Source organism: Bos indicus, chromosome 7 (genome assembly GCF_029378745.1).
Source record: "Bos indicus isolate NIAB-ARS_2022 breed Sahiwal x Tharparkar chromosome 7, NIAB-ARS_B.indTharparkar_mat_pri_1.0, whole genome shotgun sequence".
NCBI lineage: Eukaryota > Metazoa > Chordata > Mammalia > Artiodactyla > Bovidae > Bos > Bos indicus.
Window position 1 is genome coordinate 45864263 of NC_091766.1, and position 25473 is coordinate 45889735.

Genomic DNA, 25473 nt, shown 5'->3' on the forward strand with positions numbered 1-25473 from the left:
CTTTGGATTTTACTCAGAATGAGAAGAGAAAACTCAGGCAGAGAAACTTTAACTTGATGGAGCAGGTAAAGGGATAAATTACAAGTTTAGAGGTATAGGAAAATAAAATGGTTTCAGTACTTCGGAGCTCAGTTCAACATGAAGGATGGGTGGGAGAGACTGAAAGCAGAAAGACCATCCCAATAGTTCAAGTGTGAGATGATGAAAACTAACTAGATTGGGCAGTGAGAACTACATAAAACTGAAGTTTTCAAAGAAAGCAATTTACTGTCTTGGTGTGGAATAACTGAACTTGTACCTTCAGAATCACTGACTTCAGATACAAACAGATGTCCTGTGAGAGGCAAATGAAGCCAAAGGAACTATTTCTAAAGTGGAACCACAAGACAGTTTCAAAAGAAACCTGCTATTTGTAATTCAAACTAGTTCTTTGTTTGAAACAGAACAAATTTTAAAAAATAACTAGAAGACCTAAAATAATTTCCATTATCCTGAAAAATAAGCAGAATTGATCCTGCTTATCAGCTGACAGTTCAGTAGTTATGAGCAGGCAGGCAAAGTGGACTTAAGCTGGCATGAGCCTAAGTCTACTTCTGCACATCAGCAAATTTTATTAGGAATGCATCTCCCTTTTTTGGGTCTAAATAAGGAATCAAAGTCAATGAAATATTCTTAGTATAATACTGTCTGTTTACTGAAACACTTTTGTGTCACTTATTTTATTGTTTATAATTTTCTTGAACAGGGTTGAAGGCTCTGAAAATAATGTACAGAAAATGTGATACATAGGTATGTGGAGAGGCATATGTGGTAGAAGGGTCCTGTTGTTCTGGAAATCAAGGATTACAAAGTAGAATATATTATTGACATTAGTTTATAAAAGTGTATGGTAATATAGAGTAGATACAATAACTGATCAAAGAAATATCAATACCTTTAACAACTGGTAATAGTACTAATAATTTTTCCATAAAGTTTATGTGGCCACACTTTAAGAAGCCAGAGGATTTGGCACTTTGGCACTGTGTGGAAAATATTTAAATATGAAAAGCACTTAACTGTTTAAATATGTTTTCTCACCTCAGTTACTTAAACTTACTTTCCTACTGTTCCTCAGGGTGTGCAGATGACAAACAATGCCTTTTCCGTCAATATTTTAAAGCTGATTACATTGAAAATGTAAAAAACACTTGAAAGATGTAACCATAGTTTTGTTTTTTGTTTTTGTTTTTGGACAGGGGGTGATAATAGCAACAGGGATACATAGGGGTGGGACACATTTCAGAAAAAGCATTGTTTACTTATTAGCAAATTATTTATGTTTATTTAATCTGATTGAACCAGAGGTTATTTGCTTTTTAAAAATGGCTAATTCTTCATCAGTTGTTGCTTTTTTTTTTTTTTTGCTGAACAGAGATATTGCTTAAACAGAACAAAGTCCAAAGAAAACTTGATTTAACCAAATCAAACTCCGATGCCAAGGTTAGTAAACCAAGATCATTAAAATGTTGCATAAAAAAAAAGTTAAACTAATGCAAGTTTGAGTCCAGGCTTAAGGATTTGCTCTTTTGAAGATAACACTGATTTTCTGTCTAAGCTCAGGGAGGTTCAGTTTCTGAGGTCTATTTTCTCAGAAAATAGACTGGTGTTTATGTATCTTAAAACCATTGAGAGGCTTGTGATTGTGTATCTTTTCCAGTGGTCTTGGGACCTATGCTTTGGGATTTTTGTTACGGGGCCCTAAGCTAAAAACATTTTGACCAAAAGTATCATCTTCATCCTAAAGACTTTGTACTTGTATCTTGTACAAAGGAATTGAATTTTTCAATTTCATGCACAGCAGACACATTTTTACATATCTGAGGCAAATGTTAAAAAAAAGATAAAAGTTAAAAGGTAGTTATTTGAATTCTGTTTTCGGGCCTCTCACAGCAGTTTAGTTCTTACTCTTTTTGTATGTAATATAACATTCCATAGTAGGCATTTGATATTAAATGAGTTAAGATGTATTTCATCTTTCACAGACTTTGAAACCCTTGGCATGACATTTTCGTCAACAATACAAATCTATAAAGAAGGGTTTTATCATCAGCTCAGAACAGGAAAAACCGAAGTATAAGGAAGGTGGCTAATATGATCACTGATGTCATTAACTATGTTGTCTAATCATTCTAATCATTCTACCTCCCTTTAGTCTCAAAAGTAAAAAAAAAGTCTACTTGCAAGAAAAAAGAAGTCACCTTGCCTAGAAAGGAAGTCTGAATGTTGTACCTTACTGTAAACTCTTGGAAGAGGAAATAAAATTGCCATTTAAATATGTTAATGGACTTTGGCAGGACTTGCTGTATGAATCAGCGAGTTTCAAAATTAAAATTACTTTTGAATCTTCAGGTCAAAAAGCAAAGGCCTCCAATTCGATTTGATTACTTTGAACACTTATACCTAATTAACCTTTTTTAAAAAATCCCTTACAATTTACACCTGGAATATGATGAAATGTGAAATGAAATATCGTGATGAACATTAATCGGTTCAGCTACCCGAGGTTTAGTCTCAATAGAGGACAATGAAGTCTGTCCTCTCAGGTAATCTTCACAAAAACTGGAGAACTGTCAGTCCCACCCCTCCAAAGCTGCACTGAAACCCTGACTGTCCTCAGATCCCGGCCTTGCCGCGTTCACGACGGCGGGGATTTCCGTATCGGTGACACACGCCACTTCCGGCCGACGGTGAGAGTCAGTGACGTGGCAGGAGAGGCCGAGCACGGTCCTTCGGGCCGGGACACCCGGAGCTGTCAGGTGGCTTCAGGGCAGCCCCGCGGGGGAGAAGAGCTCACCGACTGCAGCTGCCGCGGCGAGGCCGGAGCCGGAAGTGCCACGTGTCCCGATTGCGCCTGCGCGCCCAGCGGCTGACAGGCAGTTCCGGCCGGGGCCTCCCTCGGTCTCTCTCCGCTTGGCTGCTGCTTTCCAACCTGGCGTTCTCGGCCCCACCGGCCCGACACCCAAGCCTCGCCACCCAGGCCAAGCTCTGACCGCCTGCGGACCGGGGAGAATGCGGCGCCATGCGTAGGGCTCCTTGCGCTCTTCTCTCTCTATCCGGCCTTCAGTCCTAAGTCGTTAGCCCCCTCCCTGGCTTCCAGCCGTCGTTTTTCAACTCTCGGCTTGGGGCTGTCGCAGACCCCGACCAGACCCCTATAAACGTCGTCGTCATGTCCCAGCCCGGGATACCCGCCTCTGGCGGCTCCTCCACCGGCCTCCAGGCCCAGAACGGGGCCGCCTCGGCCTCGGGGTCTCCCTACACGAATGGTAAGTGCCTCTGGGTGTTGAGAGTTGGGGAAGGCGAAGTTTGGACCCCGGCCCGAGTTAACCTTTGGTTGTTGCCTGCGTCTGAGGGGACAGTAGGCGAGAGTGACTTCCCTGCCAGGGTCATAGCGCCTGGAGCTGGGAGGCTGAGCCACAGGGACCGCGACTGGTCTTAGTGTTTCATGTTTGTTTATTCTTTCGTGCAGCACACAGTTGCTGAGCACTTGCTGTATATAACGCCCTGGGTATACATGGGTAAAGAACACAGATTCCGTCTGTATCTCAGAACTCGCATGCGAGGCTCATGGGATCTGTTTATGTGCCCCTTTTCTCCGCTCCCCTTCACCTGCGTCTTCTGGAGAGCAAGGTTTGGGGTCTGATTCATTTCGGTCCCCTCGGGCCTGCATTAGGGTGAGGGTCGTACTCAGTGTGAATCTGCGGAGATGAATGGAGGATTATGCTTTTCCTCTTTAGAGCCTGCTCCTCTCCCCCTGAACCTTCCCCGAATTGTACCTAGGCCACCTGTTCAGTTTTTCAGCTTTAGAACGGGAGGATCTCCTGTTTGATTTCCAGAGGTAGTTACATCACTGGAAAGTGGTTGGACGCAAAGTCTCTGAACCTCTGACCAGAGTGTACATGTGGCACTATAATTTGTCATTCGGTGTGAAGATGTCTTCTAATTTTATACTCTTTCTAGGATTCTTTAAATTGTCCTATGTTGTGATTTGCTAAGTTCTTTAAGAACTTGTAATAAAGACAGATGTTCTCCCAACAGTTTTCCAGGTTACCAGTTTACTTATAAATCTTTAGTTCTTGGAAACAAAACTAGTAGAATATTAAAATGATTCAGTTTCCCATTGAAATCTAAGATTGCTGTGAAGTTCGAGAAAATAGCCACTGACTAAAATAGCTAATTTATATTGTTTTTAGAGACTACTGTTTTCTTTACAAAGAAAGCTCCAAAAGACTTTTAAAAATGTCTATGAGTAGGCAGGTATGTAGGCAGTAGCAAGAATAAGTGAGAGTAAGCACTGAAATGGTATTAAATTGAATCAATTGTTTTTCCTCAAACTTATGGTAACAGATTATGTAAACTATTTTTTTACTCTAGGCTATTTAGTTACATTTTCACTGAGGATGAAATTATTTTAAGACGTTAAGGCCAAAACTCTTAAGCAAGATGCCATATGACTGTGTTTTCTCCTTCTTTAAGTTGCACTTTTACACGAGCTTTAAGTGGTAAATCCTGCAAATATGCTTGCAAACTTATATGTAAGTATAGTTTTGATAATTTTGAAATGGTAAAGCACTGTAGCCATTGTGTATACTGTACGGAGATACTGTCACTATGTTGATTTGATCCAGTTCAACGGACATTTGTTGCATGCTCCAGTTCTGTCCTTAGGATTATAAAAGAAAATAAAAAAGGAGTCCATGTACATAGCTTGCTCAGAGCCAATTCGGGAGTCAGATAGGGAAGGAAGTCATAGGATTGCAAATATGTATCCCCACTTTCTAGAAAATAAACTTCAAGTGTACAGCATTATAATTCAACATCAGTATATGCCACACAGTGATCACCACCACAGGTCCAGTTACCATCCATCACTATACAGTTGACCCCTTCACCCATTTCCCCAACCCCCTTCCCTTCTGGTAACCACTAGTCTGATCTCTGTATTGGTGAGTTTTTGTTTTATTTTGTCTGTTCACTTAGTTTTTTTAGCTTCTAAATATGAGTGACATTATATGGTATTTATCTTTCTTTGTCTGCCTATTTCACTTAGCATAGTACCTTCAAGTTCCATCCATGTTCTTGCAAATGGCAGGATTTCATTCTATTTATGGCTGAATTATATTAATATTCCATTGTGTGTGTATCTGTCTATCACATCTTTATCCATTCATCCATTGATGGACAATTAGGTTATTTCCATACTTGGCTGCTGTAAATAATGCTGTAGTCAGCACAGGGGTACATAGATCTTTCTGAATTAGTGCTTTTGTATTCTTTGATAAATGCGTAAAAGTAGAATAGCTGGGTCATATGGTATACACCCTTGTTAAGATATAACTTTGACATTCTTTTTATAAACCCAATTTCTAAAGTTTTTTAATAAAAGTATTCTCAGTAAAATGGCTAATATCCTGCATTGGGTTCTGTTATTGTTCACATTGTTCACTCCACTAATAATAAAGAGAGTAGGGATGTGGTGGAGAATTGGAGGGAAGGATATTTCTCTAAAAGGTGGAAAAAAAGTTCAGTGCTAGATCTAATTTTTTTTGGTTAACTCTTTCTAGGCACTTATTGCTGCTTAAATACTATTGAATTCTCATGCTTTAGGTTTAATGTAGCATGCTTAAATTATGCATTACAGTTTAGTTGGATCTTCCATTTTTTTTAAGATTGTAATTTAAAAGTTGATTGAATAGTCAACTGTTTTGTTTTTCTGTAACTTACTTTCGTATTGTATAGTGTTGCTGTATCACAGAATACCTCACACATCTGGACATTGCTTTCTGTGGTTGATGGTTACATTGCACTACAATCCAAAAGGTGACTAGATGGTTTTTCTCAGTCTCTGTGTAGATTTGGGTGCACTCATTTCCTTTGCAGAAGTTGATAGTGAAACTGCAAGACTACGTAATCTGGCAGATTTTCACCTGATTACCATATAATAAAGACCAAAAGCAAATCATGACTCCCGCTTGTAATTAGCTCCTTTGTTGACTATTTGAGTCAATTTGTCAAGGCAGTTAGAAACTGTAGTTTTATTAACATTTTTTGTAATATTTATGTAATACTCAACTTTTCCCCTTATAGGTTAAGAATGAGAAGAATATTCTACATTTTCTGTTCCACTGAGATTCATTCCCCTGTTACATTATAATTTTATAAAATAATATGTTTTCCTTCTAGACTGTAAGTCCTATAAGGGCAAGAATATCTGTTTTTGCACATCATCTTCTCTCCAGCAGACTCATGTGGTGTCGAGCACATTTAAGAAATTACCAGTTTTATTGAATGATTTTAGAATTGGGTATTTGCAGTTTAGTTCACTAAACATGTTATTGACTTGTTCATTCTAAGATTTGAGGTCATTTTCAACTGTTTTCTTTCTGGTGAAATTTTCTGTGGATTTTTATATATGTTGTTGTTCAGTCACCAAGTTGTGTCTGATATTGTCAGCTGAAACATAGTAGAATGTGATGTGTTGGGTTAGTCATCAGTTTAAATGCTAGACTTGTGCTCGTATCTCTATTTTAGGCATGGCAGAAATGTAAATCTCTTTTAGTTTTTATGAGGTAAACCATAATTATGATTGTGTATTTTTAATATAGGCAGTCTTTAAAAATTTTTTTTATTATTTATTTTTAGCTGCGCTGGGTCTTCCTTGATTTGTGTGGGCTTTTCCTCTGTTTGCGGCTACTCCCTTGTGGTGCACAGATTTCTCATTGCAATGGCTTCTCTTGTTGTGGAGCACAGGCTCTAGGGTGTGCGGGCTCAGCAGTTGTGGTGCAGGGGCTTAGTTGCTCCAAGGCATGTGGGGTCTTGCCAGATCAGGGATTGAACCTTTGTCCCTTGCACTGGCAGACAGATTCTTATCCACTGTGCAACCAGGGAAGGAAGTCCCATATGAAGTCTTTAGTGCTGAGACTAAAATTGGCATGTGATCTCTAACACTGATTGTTGTGGCTGAGTTCCTTTTAATGTTTTCAGTGGGCACAGTAACTTTGGAGTCCTACAAGACTGCACGTGTGCAGGCTTAGTCACTCAGTCATGTCCAACCCTTTGTGACTCCATGGAGTATAGCCTGCCAGGCTCCTCTGGCCATGGGATTCTCCAGGCAAGAATACTGGAGTGGGTAGCCATTTCCTTCTCCAGGGGATCTTCCTGACCCAGGGATTCAACCCGTATCTCCTGCACTGCAGGCAAAGTCTTTACTGTCTGAGCTACCAGGGAAGCCCATAAGGCTTCTAATTGCCCACCTCTAATAGAACTTACTACGGGCTTCCTTGGTGGCTCAGACGGTAAAGCGTCTGCCTGCAATGTGGGAGACCCGGGTTCCATCCCTGGGTCAGGAAGATCCCCTGGAGAAGGAAATGGCAATCCACTCCAGCACTTACTGGAACTTAATACACTTAATAGAACTTACTACATTGAGCTTCTGTTTGGACTTTGCTGATAGACTGGGAGTTCCTAAAGACATAGAATAGTAACAATAAGAATTAGCAGTTATCGTGTACTTACTCTATTCCTAGTCATTGTGGTAGGTTGCATTATAAGCATCATTTCATTTAATCCTCATAACAGCCCTGTGATATGAGAACTGTTAGGTTTACTGACCAGGAAATGAAGATGAGTGGTCAAGCAACTCATTCAAGGTTACACAGCTGATATATTGTGGAATCTAGATTTAAACTTGGAAGTCTTATTTATTCAGCTTGCCTGGTGGTTATGCCTGGATCAAGGAACAGAACCTTTTCTTTAGTTTCTTTATGAGGTGGATATATATAGTTAGAGTAAATACTTGCTGATATTTTTTGAAATTGCCACCCAGCATAGTTTCCTTTGGATTATAATTCATACATGACCAGACCCTCAACTTTTGTTAGTATTGAGTCCATTTCTTTGCTATTTCAGCATCACATCTCATGAATATCTTGTACATCTTGAAATTGCCAGTACCCCCACTTTGATTGTTAGCATTTGCTCTTGCCCCTTTTGTTGCTTTCTTTAAAGCCATTACATTTAGTCACTGATCCACAAGTTGTCCTCATGCAGTAGCATCCATTTGTTGTACTTATAGTGTCAATTGGTCAACTGTAAGTGATCAGAGTGTATTTTGATGTACAGGGAGAGGTGCCAAATCATTTTTTTTTTTTCTCTCTCTATACTGGACTTGTCCTCCAAATCTGTTGTATTTAAAAGCACATACACAGAAGGAACTTTTCAAAAGTTAAGTAAAACATTGCTGTCTAAAGCACAATGTTTTGAATATTTGGTTACTTTTCTGTAACTTTTATTTACTTTCATGTAGGACACCATAACTAATGGAACCATAATCAAGAGAGCCTTGAATTAATTTGAACTGGTTTAGTCAACTGAATTCATGAATGGTAGGTAGAAAGTGTAAACTGTCCCTGGCAAGTAGTAGCTCATTGTATATTGCTGGGGCTTCCTGGTGGTTCACTGGTAAAGAACCTACCTGCCAATGAAGGAGACGCAGGTTCAATTCTTGGGTTGGAAGATCCTCTGGAGGAGGAAATGGCAACCTAGTCCAGTATTCTTGCCTGGAAAATCCCATGGACAGAGGATACTGGCAGGCTTCAGTCCATAAAGTCACAAAGAGTCAGACATGACTGAGCAACTGAGCACATGCATATATTTACTGAATGGATTGGTGAATGAGTTGTTTAAGAATATAAGATCTCAAGTCTTTGGTTTACTTGGAATGTTAGGGGAAACCATTCTGGGAGTATCATTTTTATGTATCAGTGGATTCTAAAGTTCATAAAGTTTATTCTGAAGTAATATGAATAAATTCATAAAGTAATTCTGTGAGAATCACCAGTACATGAACAGTAGTAAAATTTAGACCATAAATTTTACTAGTTTAGGTTCTGAGATTCCATCAAGTATGAAATAGGAATTTATAAACGTAGAACCTAGGTTCTCTTTGTTTCTGAAGCTTCTGGTTGGGTGATTGAGAAGCAGTCACCTGCATTTATTTTAATCTCTCATTTGTTTCTTTAATATAATTTCTAATTTGGCTTCTACTTTATACATCCACCAAAACTGCCCTTAATAAGGCCACAAATAATTTTTTGGTTGCTGCTGCTGCTGCTAATTCGCTTCAGTCGTGTCCGACTCTGTGCGACCCCATAGACAGCAGCCCACCAGGCTCCCCGTCCCTGGGACTCTCCAGGCAAGAACACTGGAGTGGGTTGCCATTTCTCTCTCCAATGCATGAAAGTGAAAGTGAAGTCGCTCAGTCGTATCCGACTCCTAGCAACCCCATGGACTGCAGCCCACCAGGCTCCTCCATCCATGGGACTTTCCAGGGAAGAGTACTGGAGTGGGGTGCCATTGCCTTCTCTGATTTATTGGTTATTAAGTTACAAAAAATATTTTTCGTTCCTCTCTTCTAATTGCTCTCTTTTTCCTAAAATGTTGGTGATCTTTGGAGCTTTCTAACCTAGTTCCCTTCTTTTTCTTCCTTTCTAAACAAAACAAAACAAAACAATATGCACTTCCTTGGTGGCCCAGTGGCCAAGAAACCACCTGCCAGTCAAGGAACACAGGCTCGATCCCTGGTCTGGGGAAGAGTCCACATGCCTCGGAGCAGCTGAGCCTGTGTGCCACAACTACTGTGCCCGTGCTCTCGAGCCTGCAAGTTGCATCAAGAGAAGCCACTGCAGCAAGAAGCCCAAGCATCGCAACGAGAGGAAACTTGTGTGTAGCAGTGAAGACCCAGCACAGTAAAAATAAATACATAATAAATAGCATTTTAAAAATTAACAGTAAACATGTATTATATCACATGGTTTTTGAGGCTGGCTCTTTTCTTACTCTGTACTTACTCCCTGCATGATATTATTAATTCTTCTGATATCAAATACTGTATGCCAGTGATTTCCAAAGTTATATCATAAGCTGAAACCTCTCTCTTTCGCTGAAAATAGATGTTTTCTAGTTCCACTTGAATTTCTTGGTGACACTTAAAGTATATTTAAAATAATTCTTCATTCTCTGTTTTGTTATTCCTTGCCTTCCCCAGTTCTTTTCTCCCCCTCTGTCCTAATGTATGGCACTGTCATCTGCCGAGTTGCACAGGTCAGTCCTGGGAGTCATTTTTGGTTCTTTCCCTTCTTCAATTCCACATCAGTTCCACAGATTTATTATGTCTCCATATTCAATTCCATGAATCCTATCAGTTCAGTTTCCTTTATCAGTTTTTTTAAGTTATGTGTCCGTGCTAAATATTTCTTTGCAACCTCAATGTTAAATTATTTTTTATAAAATGTATATACGGATACAAAACTAGGTATAAACTCCATATGTTTTAGCTATTGTACCATTGTAAGACCAAAACGAATTAAGAACATTACAACAAAAGCAGTATAATTCAAACTTAATACATAATGCAATGGATTGTTTGGCTAAAGCCAAAATTGATTAGTCTTCATATTTTTAATATGTTAGAACATCATTTGGGTGACTATTATTGTTTTTCTCTTTTTTTGTTAAGATGAAACTAGTTTCAGGTTGTTGGGAGAAGAAAAATTTTTCCTCTGCCTTCTTAGTTTTAGTGCCTGGGAGCCTGTGAGTTAAACTGGCAAAAGACAGGATAGCAAGAGAAAAGCCAAAATTTACTCATGCATTATGAAGGTTCATAAAAATATGCCTCCAGAATTTGGGACTTACATACCATCTTAATAGGGGAAGAGGAGAGAGAAAAGAGCAGTTATGGAAAATGATTTTTAGGAAAAATAAATATGAGTCCTTAGTAGAATAAATGGGAGACTTGATCATTTTGTGACAATGTATGTTTAGGTATGGGACAACTTAATTCTTTTGAGTTATTTTTGGAGGCTGTGCTTTTAGGTGGATAAGTGCTTTTAGGCAGATTCTCAGAACTCATGCCTATACTCAAAATAATTTTTATGTCACAGTGGTATATTCTGGACCCCTTTAAAATCGCTGATCCATTATTTTGATAGATTATATAATTTATTAATGACTTCAAAATAATATAATTAAAACTGGTAAAAACTTCATTACATATCTACTACTGTAATTCTAATAAACTATTGCAAGTTGATACATATGTAAAAAGACAATTTTTACATTATAAGTCACTGTAAGTGGATCTGTGATAATGACTACTACAAAGCAGGTTCTTTTTTTTTTTAATATTCTTGTGTTTTTTGTTTTCCGTTTTTTATATACAATTTATTAATTTATTATTTTAGGCTGTGCTGGGTCTTTGTTGCTGCACGTGGGCTTTTCTTTAATTGGAACAAGCGGATTACCCTCTGGTTGCAGGCTTCTCATTGTGGTGGCTTATCTTGTTGTGGAGCGTGGGCTCTAGGGCAAGTGGGCTTCATAGTTGTGGCTCCTGGGCTCTAGAGCACAGGCTCAGTAGTTGTGTTGTATGGGCTTAGTTACTCCCAGGCATGTGGTATCAGACCTGTGTCACCTGCATTGGAAGGTGGATTCTTTACTACTGAGTCACCAGGGAAGCCCAAAGCAGATTCTTTTGTGTTTGTCTTTCTACCTTATAGTCTTATGACTGCATATTCTTCTCATTTTCTTCATTGATATACTGTAAGACTTTTGCTTATTTTGTGCATTTTGATGATACTTGGCTTTCACTGACTGTACTTGGCTTAAAGACCTCTAGCATAATGGCCTGTGATGAAACAATAAATAAAAATATTAGAGTGAGCCATGAAATCTTGTGGCAGTACTAGGCTGTGAGATGTTGGTTTCTATCCAGATGACCCAAATTTGCTTATAATTTTACTTTTTACAAATGTTTTCATTGATTCAAAGATCTCTGTATTCCCACTACTACTGTTAAGTCAATTATTTCTTACCTGGATTATTGCTGTAGACTCCAGTATCTTCCAATCTCTACTGCAATCCCCAAGAGGTTTTTTTGAATGTCCTAACCTCTTGCCTCACTTCAGATGCTTGACACAATCACTTGCCTCTGCTGTGCCACACTGATTTTTCAGAATGCCGTTTCATGACCACGGGCTGTTGCACATGTTGCTCCTTTCTTTGCAGGCGCCCTTGGCAGTCCTTTTTCTGGGGCCAACTCCTGTTGCCTCTGAAGATTTTACTCTCTGTTGTCCTCACCTGGTTGTCTTCCTGTTTGGACCATAGCTTCTTGAGGACAGGGACGGAGTGGACCTTACTCACCTTGTGTGCTCAGAAGATTCTTCATAAAATCTGTCTTTTCAATTAGGCAATGAATGGTATGTTCCTAACCATCTGGAATAAAATATAGTGTTGACAATAAAATTATTCAATAGGGTAATATCTAAGAAAGAAATGGAAAAATTTATTCCAGTCAACCTGCGGATTATAACCTGGGAGATAGTCTTTTAAAAAGCTCTGAGGAATATTCCCCGGTCAGAAGTCAAAGTACAGTCATATACCTTTTTGAGACAAAGGATTGTACTTCAAATGACGTATTGACAATTTACACAATCCAGATCTGCATGTACAGAGCTAGTAGTGAATCATCATGACCCTTTACAAGATTAATAAGGGAGGTTATCTCCTAAGTATGTGTGATTAATGCAGATACACATTACACACTTAAGGGAGGAGTCCCAAGCAGACAGAGAAAAAATTTATACTTAAAATTTTCTTGTTTTGCCATAAAATAGGAATTTTACTTCATTAATTTCCCTTCTTTAATCATTCATCTTTTGATAGAAAGCGTTAGGTTATCAAATATTTGGTCCCTCGATGCCACAGTGATGGCTTACCTGCCCTGTGTTTATCATTTTCCTTGATGTTGGGGTCTTAATAGCCGGTTCTTTCTTTCCTTTTAGGCAGTTACGCTAGTAAGATATCTGGCAAGGACTGATGGTTAATTTCAAGGACTAATGGTTAATTTCAAGTTGTCTAGTAGGATATATGCCAGTTTTATCTTGTCACATACACTGTGCATGTTCATTAATTCATAGAGAACTGTAGATGTGATCAGTAGTTTAAAAGTTTAAGCCAGAACCTCCTAAACCAATCCATTTTCCTGTTATGTCCCCTAAATTGGGAAGAGGATTATTCAGAGTAGAAGTCTGATTCTTCATGTATCTTAAGATGAGTTGGGCTTCCCTGGTAGCTCAGCTGGTAAAGAATCCACCTGCAATGCAGGAGACCCTGGTTCAATTCCTGGGTTGGGAAGATCCGCTGGAGAAGGGATAGGCTATCCACTCCAGTATTCTTGGACTTCGCTTGTGACTCAGCTGGTGAAGAATCCGCTTGCAATGCGGGAGACCTGAGTTCGATCCTTGGGTTGGGAAGATCCCCTGGAGAAGGGAACAGCTACCCACTCCAGTATTCTGGCCTGGAGAATTCCATGGACTGTATAGTCCATGGGGTTGCAAAGAGTCGGACCCGACTTTCAAGATGAGTTATATCAGAAGACTATTGAATACAATACACAATATTCAGTATGTATTACAGCACAATTTCCCCCTTGGGAAGCAATTAGAATCTCAAAGGTCATATTACAATTCCGTAGCACCACTTTTTCTCGTCAGGTAGACTTCTGAATTGAGCAAGCTACTGGCTTTAATAACTATCATTCAAAGCCTACTCAGTAAATTTTGTTAAAGCCTCTATGTAAGTAATGATATCTTATATTCCAAGTGGGAAATCGCAAATTCTGTAGCTAAATGGTCATACCATTGGAAAACATTGAACCCAGCATGCTGGAATTGAAGGCAGATTGGCAGGGCCTTGTTCCAAGGCTGCCTGTAGGTGACCTTGAGCCCACAGGAAACCAGTTGTGCATCTTCCTAACCAGCCCAGGGAGAACCAAGACCATAAACTTGTTCCATAAATCTACTGGGATCAGGAGCTACCCAATACTTAACATCTAGTAAAAAGGAGATGGTATATATTTTGTGACCAGTTTCAGAGCAAGTGTCATAAATTGGCCAGGTAACAGGGTCCCATTTAGTAATATTGATGGTAGCTTGCATGGTACTCAAGTTTCTTCTAAAATAAAATTTCTAAGGGCCATCCGATTAGAGCTTTGAAAAGGAGAAATTCACAAAGGTAACCCAGGAGTACTGGACATTGGTAATTGGCCACACCCCAAAATACTGACTTTTGAAACTTGGCATATGATTAAGCCCAAGAAAGAAATACCTGATTTATAAGCAGAAGTGTGAGCAGTTTTCAAAGTAATTAGTGTACAAGTCTGGTCCAGCATTTTGGGTCAGCTGTCTACTTCAGATGTTTTCTTCTCATCCTGGTCTGGTAGGGCTGGCCTCAGTTAGTCAGAGCTGGGTGTCAGAAATAGGAGCTGAAGTCTGTTTAGGAGAGGTAGCCTGATATGGCCCCTCCCAATGTGGCTGTAAAGAGTCTTTTCCAATATACATAATATCCTGTATATATATATATGTGTATATATATATATATGTGCGTGTGTGTGTGTTAGTTGCTTAGTTGTGTCCGACTCTTTGCAACCCCATAGACTGTAGCTCACCAGGCCCCTCCGTCCATGGGATTCTTCAGGCAAGAACACTGGAGTGGGTTGCCATTTCCTTCTCCAAAAGGAACTATAGAAAGAAAGAACGTGAAGTCGCTCAGTCGTGTCCGACTCTTTGCGATCCCATGGACTATAGCCTACCAGGCTCCTCCATCCATGGAATTTTCCAGGCAAGAGTACTGGAGTGGATTGCCATTGCCTTCTCCAATATATATATATATACACACACACATAATAATCTGATGTCTTTTCCAATATACATAATATCCTGGTTGCAGGTTATGGGGATTTGATCTTCATCCAAAGATAGTTTACTATGATAAACTCCAAAAACAAACTTAGAATGTCCTCTTAATAATTCAGTTAAGTTGTAATTAAATTCTATAATAATATAACAACAAAGTTATTTTGGAAGTGAGTCTTTAGGCAGTAAATATAGAAAAACCTTAAAGACAACACTAAAACGTAATATGCATTGAAATATATTTTTTTCTAGTGCTCTCTTCAGCAGCACATATACTGAAATATATTTTTTTCTCTCTAAAATTACCCTCGTTTCCATCAAATATGGCCAGATTAAAGCTAATTTGTTTGCAAAACAAATCTGGTTTCAATAAACTTGGCCTGATTATTTACATAAATATAACTGATCATATAGGCTCTTTTCAGCTGTGCTGGAACTTTCGTAAGGAATTTCAAATTGAACTCTTAAAGGTCTTTCAAGGCCAAGAAAGCCAGATCAAGGGTGTGCTGTAAGATTCAGTCTGTGATACCCAAGATTTGGGTGGGTTCTTCCCTTCTCAAGATTTCCAGAATATCTTGAGATTCCTGCACCTGCCAGGAGGTAATCTTCATTATTCACATGATAAGGCTGCTGAGAACCTAAGAGTTTCCAGTTTTGGGGGGAATCAAGTAGAGAGAAAAGGTAAATGTTTCACTTGTACTTACAAAAGTGTAATTTATCAAATTGCTGTAAGTCATAATTAGCTTGAGGGGAAGGGTTTCCTTGTATTTAGAAAGTACAAGATTAAAAATCAGTAATAATTTTGGTAAAAAAAATCCCCCCAATTATATTCATCATGCACTTAGTACTATGTGACTAATCCTTGATCTTAAACTTCTGTTAACAGGTTTCCCATTATAACTATTTAATTTCTTACCAGTTCAGCAGTATTACCTGAAAGTTGTCAGAAACCTGTACTTGTCAGAAAGTCCTTTCTGTGAGTGTTCTTGAAGATGAAGCTTCTTTTTTTTTTTTCAGCAGCAGCAGAATAAAACAATAACTGTCTGTGGATGACAGAAGATTTTAAAAGGCATGGTTAAAGATCTGATTACAGTGTAATTGGCAGATGAATTTGGTTATTACTGTGACATACAATATGTTAAGATAATAACTAGAGTTATGGCTGATAACATTTTATTTACTAGGACATACCAGATTTTTAGGTATTCCATATTATTTCTAGAATATCTATATTAATAGAATTTACGCATACAATATAAACTTAAACAGGTTTATCATTCATTGACAATGCTTCCCAAGTAATTTAACATATCAAATAAGCCTAATTAATTTTATATCTTTCTTTAATGACAAAATAATTTTCTTAAGGTGTTTTAGGGCCCTTTTGCTGTGCCATGCTCTGCTCAGTCGCTTTAGTTGTGTCTGACTCTTTGTGACCCCATGGATTGTAGCCTGCCAGGCTCCTCTGTCCATGGGATTTTTCAGGCAAAAATACTGGAGTGGGTTGCCATATCCATCTCCAAGGGATCTTCCTTGCCCAGAGATCAGACCTGCATCTCCTGTGTCTCCTGCATTGCAGGCAGATTCTGTACTGCTGAGCCACTGGGGAGCCCCAAGGGCCCTCTTGGAAAACCTCAAAGTTAGCTGGAGGTCAAATGAACTTTATATAAATTTGATCTTTGAGAATTTTGTCAGAAATATCAATAATTGTTTTTAAAAACAGTGTCATAGGTCACTGTGAAATAATACTTATTCACTTAACCAGGTGACTTTAGATTTCCAAGGCAAATGTAGAAAGTTGTAACAGATTACTTAAAAGATAAAGAAACTTTACAATCTGGTATTAAAAGCAGGTCAGTAGTCTAAGAAACTTTGTCCTCATAACAGAGAAAGAAATAAAGCTAAGTAAGGCTTTGTATCCTCTTACATTAATATTAAAATTTACTCATATTTATTCCAATCATAGTTCTGATTACACATAAATTCCTTTCTCCCTTTTCTTCTTCTTCTTCTTTTTTTTTTTTTTGTTTTTAGCCTTGCCGTGCAGCATAAGGGATCTTAGCTCCCTGATCAGGAACTGAACCCATGCCCGCTGCAGTGGAATCGCGCAGTCTTAACAATTGGGCCACCAGTGAAGTCCCCATAGAATTCTGTCTTAAAGATTTTTTTTCTTCTAAATCTCTACAACTTTCTATATTCATATTAATTTGACTCTTATTTTCTTTCCCATGTAGAAGTAACCAGCTTCTGTGCAAAATTACTGTCTTTTTTCCTTAACAAAATACATCTCTACTCCTTATATCTTCAAATTTTTTAGTAGTTTTAATTACATAGTTTAATTAGGATTCTTAACCTTTAAAAACTTCAGTTTCTAGTGAAAAGCAAGAAGTAAGCAATTATGAACTGTCTTCTACATTAGCATTCTGTAGATTGGCAAACTTATACTATTTATAGTTGCTAAAAAAGCACATGCTCTTTTATAGGAAAAAAATTCTTTTAGTGTGTTCAGTTCAGTTCAGTTCAGTCGGTCAGTCGTGTTTGACTCTTTGCGACCCCATGAATCGCAGCACACCAGGCCTCCCTGTCCATCACCAACTCCCGGAGTTCACTCAGACTCACGTCCATTAAGTCAGTGATGCCATCCAGCCATCTCATCCTCTGTCATCCCCTTCTCCTCCTGCCCCCAATCCCTCCCAGCATCAGAGTCTTTTCCAATGAGTCAACTCTTCGCATGAGGTGGCCAAAGTACTGGAGTTTCAGCTTTAGCATCATTCCTTCCAAAGAAATCCCAGGGCTGATCTCCTTCAGAATGGACTGGTTGGATCTCCTTGCAGTCCAAGGGACTCTCAAGAGTCTTCTCCAACACCACACTTCAAAAGCATCAATTCTTCGGTGCTCAGCCTTCTTCACAGTCCAACTCTCACATCCATACATGACCAGAGGAAAAACCATAGCCTTGACTAGACGAACCTTTGTTGGCAAAGTAATGTCTCTGCTTTTGAATATGCTCTCTAGGTTGGTCATAACTTTCCTTCCAAGGAGTAAGCGTCTTTTAATTTCATGGCTGCAGTCACCATCTGCAGTGATTTTGGATCCCCCAAAAATAGTCTGACACTGTTTCCACTGTTTCCCCATCTATTTGCCATGAAGAGGTGGGACCGGATGCCATGATCTTCGTTTTCTGAATGTTGAGCTTTAAGCCAACTTTTTCACTCTCCACTTTCACTTTCATCAAGAGGCTTTTGAGTTCCTCTTCACTTTCTGCCATAAGGGTGGTATCATCTGCATATCTGAGGTTATTGATATTTCTCCCAGCAATCTTGATTCCAGCTTGTGTTTCTTCCAGTCCAGCGTTCCTCATGATGTACTCTGCATATAAATTAAATAAGCAGGGTAACAATATACAGCCTTGATGTACTCCTTTTCCTATTTGGAACCAGTCTGTTGTTCCATGTCCAGTTCTAACTGTTGCTTCCTGATCTGCATACAAATTTCTCAAGAGGTGGGTCAGGTGGTCTGGTATTCCCATCTCTTTCAGAATTTCCCACAGTTTATTGTGATCCACACAGTCAAAGGCTTTGGCATAGTCAATAAAGCAGAAATAGATGTTTTTCTGGAACTCTCTTGCTTTTTCCATGATCCAGCGGATGTTGGCAATTTGATCTCGGGTTCCTCTGCCTTTTCTAAAACCAGCTTGAACATCAGGAAGTTCACGGTTCACATATTGCTGAAGCCTGGCTTGGAGAATTTTGAGCATTACTTTACTAGCGTGTGAGATGAGTGCAACTGTGTGGTAGTTTGAGCATTCTTTGGCATTGCCTTTCTTTGGGATTGGAATGAAAACTGACCTTATCCAGCCCTGTGGCCACTGCTGGGTTTTCCAAATGTGCTGGCATATTGAGTGTAGCACTTTCACAGCATCATCTTTCAGGATTTAAAATAGCTCAACTGGAATTCCATCACCTCCACTAGCTTTGTTTGTAGTGATGCTTTCTAAGGCCCACTTGACTTCACATTCCAGGATGTCTGGCTCTAGGTCAGTGATCACACCACCGTGATTATCTGGGTCGTGAAGATCTTTTTTGTACAGTTCTTCTGTGTATTCTTGCCACCTCTTCTTGGTATCTTCTGCTTCTGTTAGGTCCATACCATTTCTGTCCTTTATCGAGCCCATCTTTGCATGAAATGTTCCCTTGGTATCTCTAATTTTCTTGAAGAGATCTCTAGTCTTTCCCATTCTATTGTTTTCCTCTATTTCTTTGCATTGATTGCTGAGGAAGGCTTTCTTATCTCTCCTTGCTATTCTTTGGAACTCTGCATTCAGATGTTTATATCTTTCCTTTTCTCCTTTGCTTTTCGCTTCTCTTCTTTTCACAGCTATTTGTAAGGCCTCCCCAGACAGCCATTTTGCTTTTTTGCATTTCTTTTCCATGGGGATGTCTTGATCCCTGTCTCCTGTACAATGTCACGAACCTCATTCCATAGTTCATCAGGCACTCTATCTATCAGGTCTAGGCCCTTAAATCTATTTCTCACTTCCACTATATAATCATAAGGGATTTGATTTAGGTCATACCTGAATGGTCTAGTGGTTTTCCCTACTTTCTTCAATTTAAGTCTGAATTTGGTAACAAGGAGTTCATGATCTGAGCCACAGTCAGCTCCTGGTCTTGTTTTTGTTGACTGTATAGAGCTTCTCCATCTTTGGCTGCCAAGAATATAATCAGTCTGATTTCGGTGTTGACCATCTGATGATGTCCATGTGTGGAGTCTTCTCTTGTGTTGTTGGAAGAGGGTGTTTGTTATGACCAGTGCATTTTCTTGGCAAAACTCTATTAGTCTTTTCCCTGCTTCATTCCGTATTCCAAGGCCAAATTTGTCTGATACTCCAGGTGTGTCTTGACTTCCTAGTTTTGCATTCCAGTCCCCTGTAATGAAAAGAACATCTTTTTTGGGTATTAGTTCTAAAAGGTCTTGTAGGTCTTCATAGAACCATTCAACTTCAGCTTCTTCAGCGTTACTGGTTGGGGCATAGACTTGGATTACTGTGATATTGAATGGTTTGCCTTGGAAACGAACAGAGATCATTCTGTTGTTTTTGAGATTGTATCCAAGTACTGCATTTTGGACTCTTGTTGACCATGATGGCTACTCCATTTCTTCTGAGGGATTCCTGCCCACAGTAGTAGATATAATGGTCATCTGAGTTAAATTCACCCATTCCAGTCCATTTTAGTTCACTGATTCCTAGAATGTCGACATTCACTCTTGCCATCTCTTGTTTGACCACTTCCAATTTGCCTTGATTCATGGACCTGACATTCCAGGTTCCTATGCAATATTGCTCTTTACAGCATCGGACCTTGCTTCTGTCACCAGTCATATCCACAGCTGGGTATTCATTTTGCTTTGGCTCCATCTCTTCATTCTTTCTGGAGTTATTTCTCCACTGATCTCCACCTATTGGGCACCTATTGACCTGGGGAGTTTCTCTTTCAGTATCCTATAATTTTGCCTTTTCATACTGTTCATGGGGTTCTCAAGGCAAGAATACTGAAGTGGTTTGCCATTCCCTTCTCCAGTGGACCATGTTCTGTCAGATCTCGCCACCATGACCTGCCAGTCTTATGTTGCCCCATGGGCGTGGCTTAGTTTCATTGAGTTAGAGAAGGCTGTGGTCCTAGTGTGATTAGATTGACTAGTTTTCTGTGAGTAGGGTTTCGGTGTGTCTGCCCTCTGATGCCCTCTTGCAACACCTACCTTACTTGGGTTTCTCTTACCTTGGGCGTGGGGTATCTCTTCATGGCTGCTCCAGCAAAGCGCAGCCGTTGCTCCTTACCTTGGATGAGGGGTATCTCCTCACCGCCACCCTTCCTGACCTTCAACGTGGGATAGCTCCTCTAGGCCCTCCTGTGCCGGCGCAGCCACCGCTCCTTGGACCCTGGGGTACCTCCTCCCTGCGGCCACCCCTGGCCTCGGGCGTGGGGGTGTAGGGTAGCTCCTCCTGGCCGCTGCCCCTGACCTCGGACGTGAGGTAAGTCCTCTTTGCCGCCGCCCTTCGCGCATGAGGGTCCTCCCGGCTTCTGCCCCTGACCTCGGACGTGGGGTAGCTCCTCTAGCCCGCGCTCTAGTGCACCGGTCGCAGCCGCCCGCGCTCTAGTGTGTTACCAAACGTTGCTATGCTATGCTATGCTAAGTCACTTTAGTCGTGTCCGATGCTGTGCGACCCCATAGACGGCAGCCCACGAGGCTCCCCCGTCCCTGGGATTCTCCAGGCAAGAACACTGGAGTGGGTTGCCATTTCCTTCTCCAATGCATGAAAGTGAAAAGTGAAAGTGAAGTTGCTCAGTTATGTCCTACTCTTAGCAACCCCATGGATTGCAGCCTAACAGGCTCCTCCATCCATGGGATTTTCCAAGCAAGAGTACTGGAGTGGGGTGCCATTGCCTTCTCTGTACCAAACGTTAATAGTCCTAAATATCTTTAGTTTCTGTATAAAAGGAAACCTATGTTCAGTAAATGATGTTCCAGTATCTTATTTGACTTGGGAATGATTTAACTTTTTTCCGTCATTTAACTTAATTTAGCAAAACCAGTCCATTCTGAAGGAGATCAGCCCTGGGATTTCTTTGGAAGGAATGATGCTAAAGCTGAAACTCCAGTACTTTGGCCACCTCATGCGAAGAGTTGACTCACTGGAAAAGACTCTGATGCTGGGAGGGATTGGGGACAGGAGGGGGAGGGATTGGGGACAGTAGGAGGAGGGGACAACAGAGGATGAGATGGCTGCATGGCATCACTGACTTGATGGATGTGAGTCTGAGTGAACTCCCGGAATTGGTGATGGACAGGGAGGCCTGGTGTGCTGCGATTCATGGGGTCGCAAAGAGTCAGACACGACTGAGCGACTGAACTAAACTGAAGTTTCAAGTTGTCAAAAAGATTTGGAGAAACTATTTTTAAGTAGACAGTCCTAAAACATAATTTATTCCCAAAGAGTTCACCTAAAAAGTCTTCATTCGCTTTTACTTAAAAGTTTTATCACATCAACTTTATAGACAAGTTGCAGGTACACTGCAAAGAACTTTTTCCCCAAAACTATTTGAGAGTAAATTGCTAACATGGTGTCCCATCACTCTTAAATGCTTTTTTATTTCTTACACATAAGAAAGGTGTCCTAAATAACTACAATACAACTAAGAAATTAGGAAATTAACACTAATATGTTACTATTATCTCATCCCCAGACCCTGTGCAGATTTCACCAGTTGTCCCAATAAAACCCTTAGCAAAAAAATCCTGTCTGAAGTCACATTTAGCATTTAAGTGTCATGCCTCTGTAGTGTTCTTCAATCTGAAGCAGTTTCTCAGTCTTCCTCTGACTTTCATGACCTAGATGCTTTTGAAAATTATAAGCCAGTTATTTTGTAGAATGTTTTTCAGTTTAGGTTTGTCATATATTAATATTTCATCGTGATTAGATTTAGACTATGCACTTTAGCAGGACAGAAAAGATGTTGTATTCTCATCACATCCCATTAGGTGGCACATGATTTCATTTTCCCCCATTATTGGTGATGTTCACTTTGATCACTTGATTAGAAGGGTGTCTGCCAAGCTTCTTCACAGTCATGTTGCTCCTCTTTTGTAATTGAAAAGTATTTGGGGAAATGTAGTTTGAGACTTTGTAAATATCTCATTCCTTGTTAGAATTTTAATTTATTCATTTATTTTATTGGTGTGGACTATTCCAGTGTGTTGTTGTTGTCCAACCTTCTTGACCCCATGGACTGCAGCACCTCAGGCCTCTCTGTCCCTCACCATCTCCCAAAGTTTGCCTAAGTTCATGTCCATTGCATCAGTGATGTTATCCAGCCATTTCATCCTCTGATGCCCTCTTGTTTTGCCCTCAATATTTCCAGTATCAAAGAAGTATCACTTTTCCAATGAGTCGACTGTTCACATCAGATGACTGAAATACTGGAGTTTCAGCTTCAGCCTTAGACCTTCCAATGTGTATTCAGGGTTGATTTCCCTTAAGATTGACTGGTTTGATCTCCTTGCTGTCCAAGGGACTGTCAGGAGCCTTCTCCAGCATGATAGTGCGAAGGTATCAGTTCTTCGGCACTCTGCCTTCTTTACAGTCCACCTCTCGCAGCTGTCATGACCACTGGGAAGACAGCCTTGACTATACGGACTTTTGTTGGCAGAGTGATGTCTCTGCTTTTCAACACACTGTCGAGGTTTGTCTTAGCTTTCTTGCCAAGAAGCCAACGTCTTCTGATTTCATGAATTCAGTGATTTCAGTGGGTTATAACCTATTACTATCATTGTTTATACTGATGCTTCTCTTATCTCTGGTTTGGCCTGTGGGTGCTCTTTCAGGCTGTCTTCATGTATCCACTTGTCATGTGTCATCATTCTTGGGCACTTTCTTGCTTTCTGGCTTAGTAAGGTGTTGCAGGCTCATCTTGTACTTTTCAAGCTCATGAATCAGCCATGATTCCTTTTAGTGGAGAATAGTATTTAGAAACCAAGAAGACAAATACTGAGAGATCAGTGCTATTAGAATGTCTCTGCTCTCAGTCTCAGCAGACGGAGCTAGGGAATCTTTACTATATACACGTTGAAGTCCATGAGTTTCAATTGTAATCTCTGTTGTAGTCCCACTACCATTGGATTCATTCTCGTTTTCCCTTTTCTATATTTGTGACTTCCTTCTCTGAGAGTAAGAGACCTTACTTCCATTATCTTATATATATTTATTTGATCAGTTCCACTGTATGCAAAGAGCTAACTATTGGAAAAGACTCTGATGCTGGGAAAGATTGAGGACAGGAGAAGGGGACAGCAGAGGATGATGGCTTCATCAACTCAGTAGACGTGAGTTTGAGCAAACAGAGATAGTGAAGGACAGGGAAGCCTGGCATGCTGCAATTCATGGGATTGCAGTCAGACATGACTTAGTAACTGAACAACAAAAACAAGGGTATGTAACCATTCTGTCATTGCTTGTGCTGCCCCCTTACTCTACTCCAGTTTCCACATATGCAAATGCTTACCTCGCCTAATGTTTTAGGACTGAATTTTTCAGGAAAGGGCTTGTGGTTTTTTTTGGTATTTTTTAAAAGTTTATTTAGAAGTTTTGCTTACAAGAATATGCAACATTATGGTGCTGTATTGTGGAAAATTTTCTTTACGTTTAAGAGATTCCATCATGTGATCAGTATAGTAATTGAAATTATCCTTTATTAGATTCTCACTTTTCCCCAAGTGGTACTTTATTATTCAAAGTACAAGAGTTTCTGTGCTATAATATTTATTCTTGGAGTCATTCAACAAACACATATTGTGCACACATTCAACAAACACAACTATGTAATAGGCACATTTTAGGTGCTGAGAATACAGTAATGAACAAAAGAAATTCCTACCTTTCTGGAGCTTATGTTACAGTGAAGTAGATACTATAAATAAATAACATAGTGTCAGGTAAACACTAGAAAGAAAAATAAGACAGAGTCAGAGGGGAAGAGAATGAAAGAGTTTCTGTTTTAGATGTAGTGTTCAGACAGTGCCTCTGTGAGGAGACTGTGTCTGAGAGAGACTTGAAGGAAGAGATGGAGTGAGATTATACCTGGGGGAAGAGTATTCTTGGTGGAGAAAATAGTGACAAACCCAAAAGTAGAAGCATTTTTAAGCTTGTTGAAGGAGTGTTAAGAAGGTGAATGTGACTGGAGCTGAGTAGAGAGAAAGAGTAGGAAATTATTTGAATAGTAAAAGGCCTTTAGCTATTAAAGTAGAGTAATTGATGTCAGTTGACATAGTGACCTTACCAGAAGCAGTTACAGTCAAAGATTTTGGGTTCTATTATATGTACATATTTAAAAGGGTTTTCAGTCTTAAGTGGAAATTATTAAGTCATTTTAGATTATATGATAAACTGATAAAAGGTAGAGTTATAACGGTGTGTGTTTGTTTAGAACTGCAAATCTGTGCCAACTTGGCTTAAATATAGCCCTGCATAGACATCTTTCCAGAATTAGAGATATCGGATTAAAAGACCCTTTGGCCCATATAGATGATCAGATATGATTAACTGAAAGCAAAATCAAATTAGGATGGGAACAGCCTAATAAGAAAAGAACTATGTGTAATTAATATGACACATATAGAACTAATGAATCTGTGGTTCAAGACATTGGCTATTTTCTTGTTTGAGTTGACATAATCTGTTAAACCTAATCTTAAAGGAAAATTGAACTTTATATTAAAATTTGCTGCAAGAACAGGAAAAAACAAATAGAATCAGAAGACTACAGGATACTTACTTCCAGATCAGAAACAATATATGTATTATCCTGGCACTGTTTCATTAAAATAAAATGAATATTCAATATTTTTTAACAAAGGAAGTCGGAAATGAGACCAGAAGGGAAGCCAGGGACATAGAGGATCTTATAAGCTAAGATAAGGACTTTGGGAGTTTTGAGTAGGAAGTTGATCTGATCCATGTTTTAAAAGGTAATAGGATGTGTAAGGAATAAATCATAGAAGGATAAAAGAAGATTCAAAGGTATCAAAGGTATCAAAGGGCTTTCAGACTTTGAATATAATCTACAATAAGAAATACATTTTAAATAGTGACCCAGTATACGTATTCATATATGTGTATATTTGTAATGAA

General features: G+C 39.5%; 1 protein-coding gene across 2 annotated transcripts in view; it reads left to right on the forward strand.

The window, feature by feature from the left end:
- Positions 1-2737: 2737 nt before the first annotated feature.
- Positions 2738-25473, forward strand: part of SEC24A (SEC24 homolog A, COPII coat complex component) — a 73607-nt gene continuing 50871 nt past the window's right edge. Inside the window, exon 1 of one of the 2 annotated variants that reach the window (XM_070793596.1) lies at positions 2738-3305. In XM_070793596.1, the coding sequence (XP_070649697.1) occupies positions 3209-3305 (97 nt within the window). In that variant the 5' untranslated portion in view covers positions 2738-3208. The remainder of the gene's footprint in view (positions 3306-25473) is intronic. The other variant, XM_019964935.2, reaches the window with a different exon arrangement.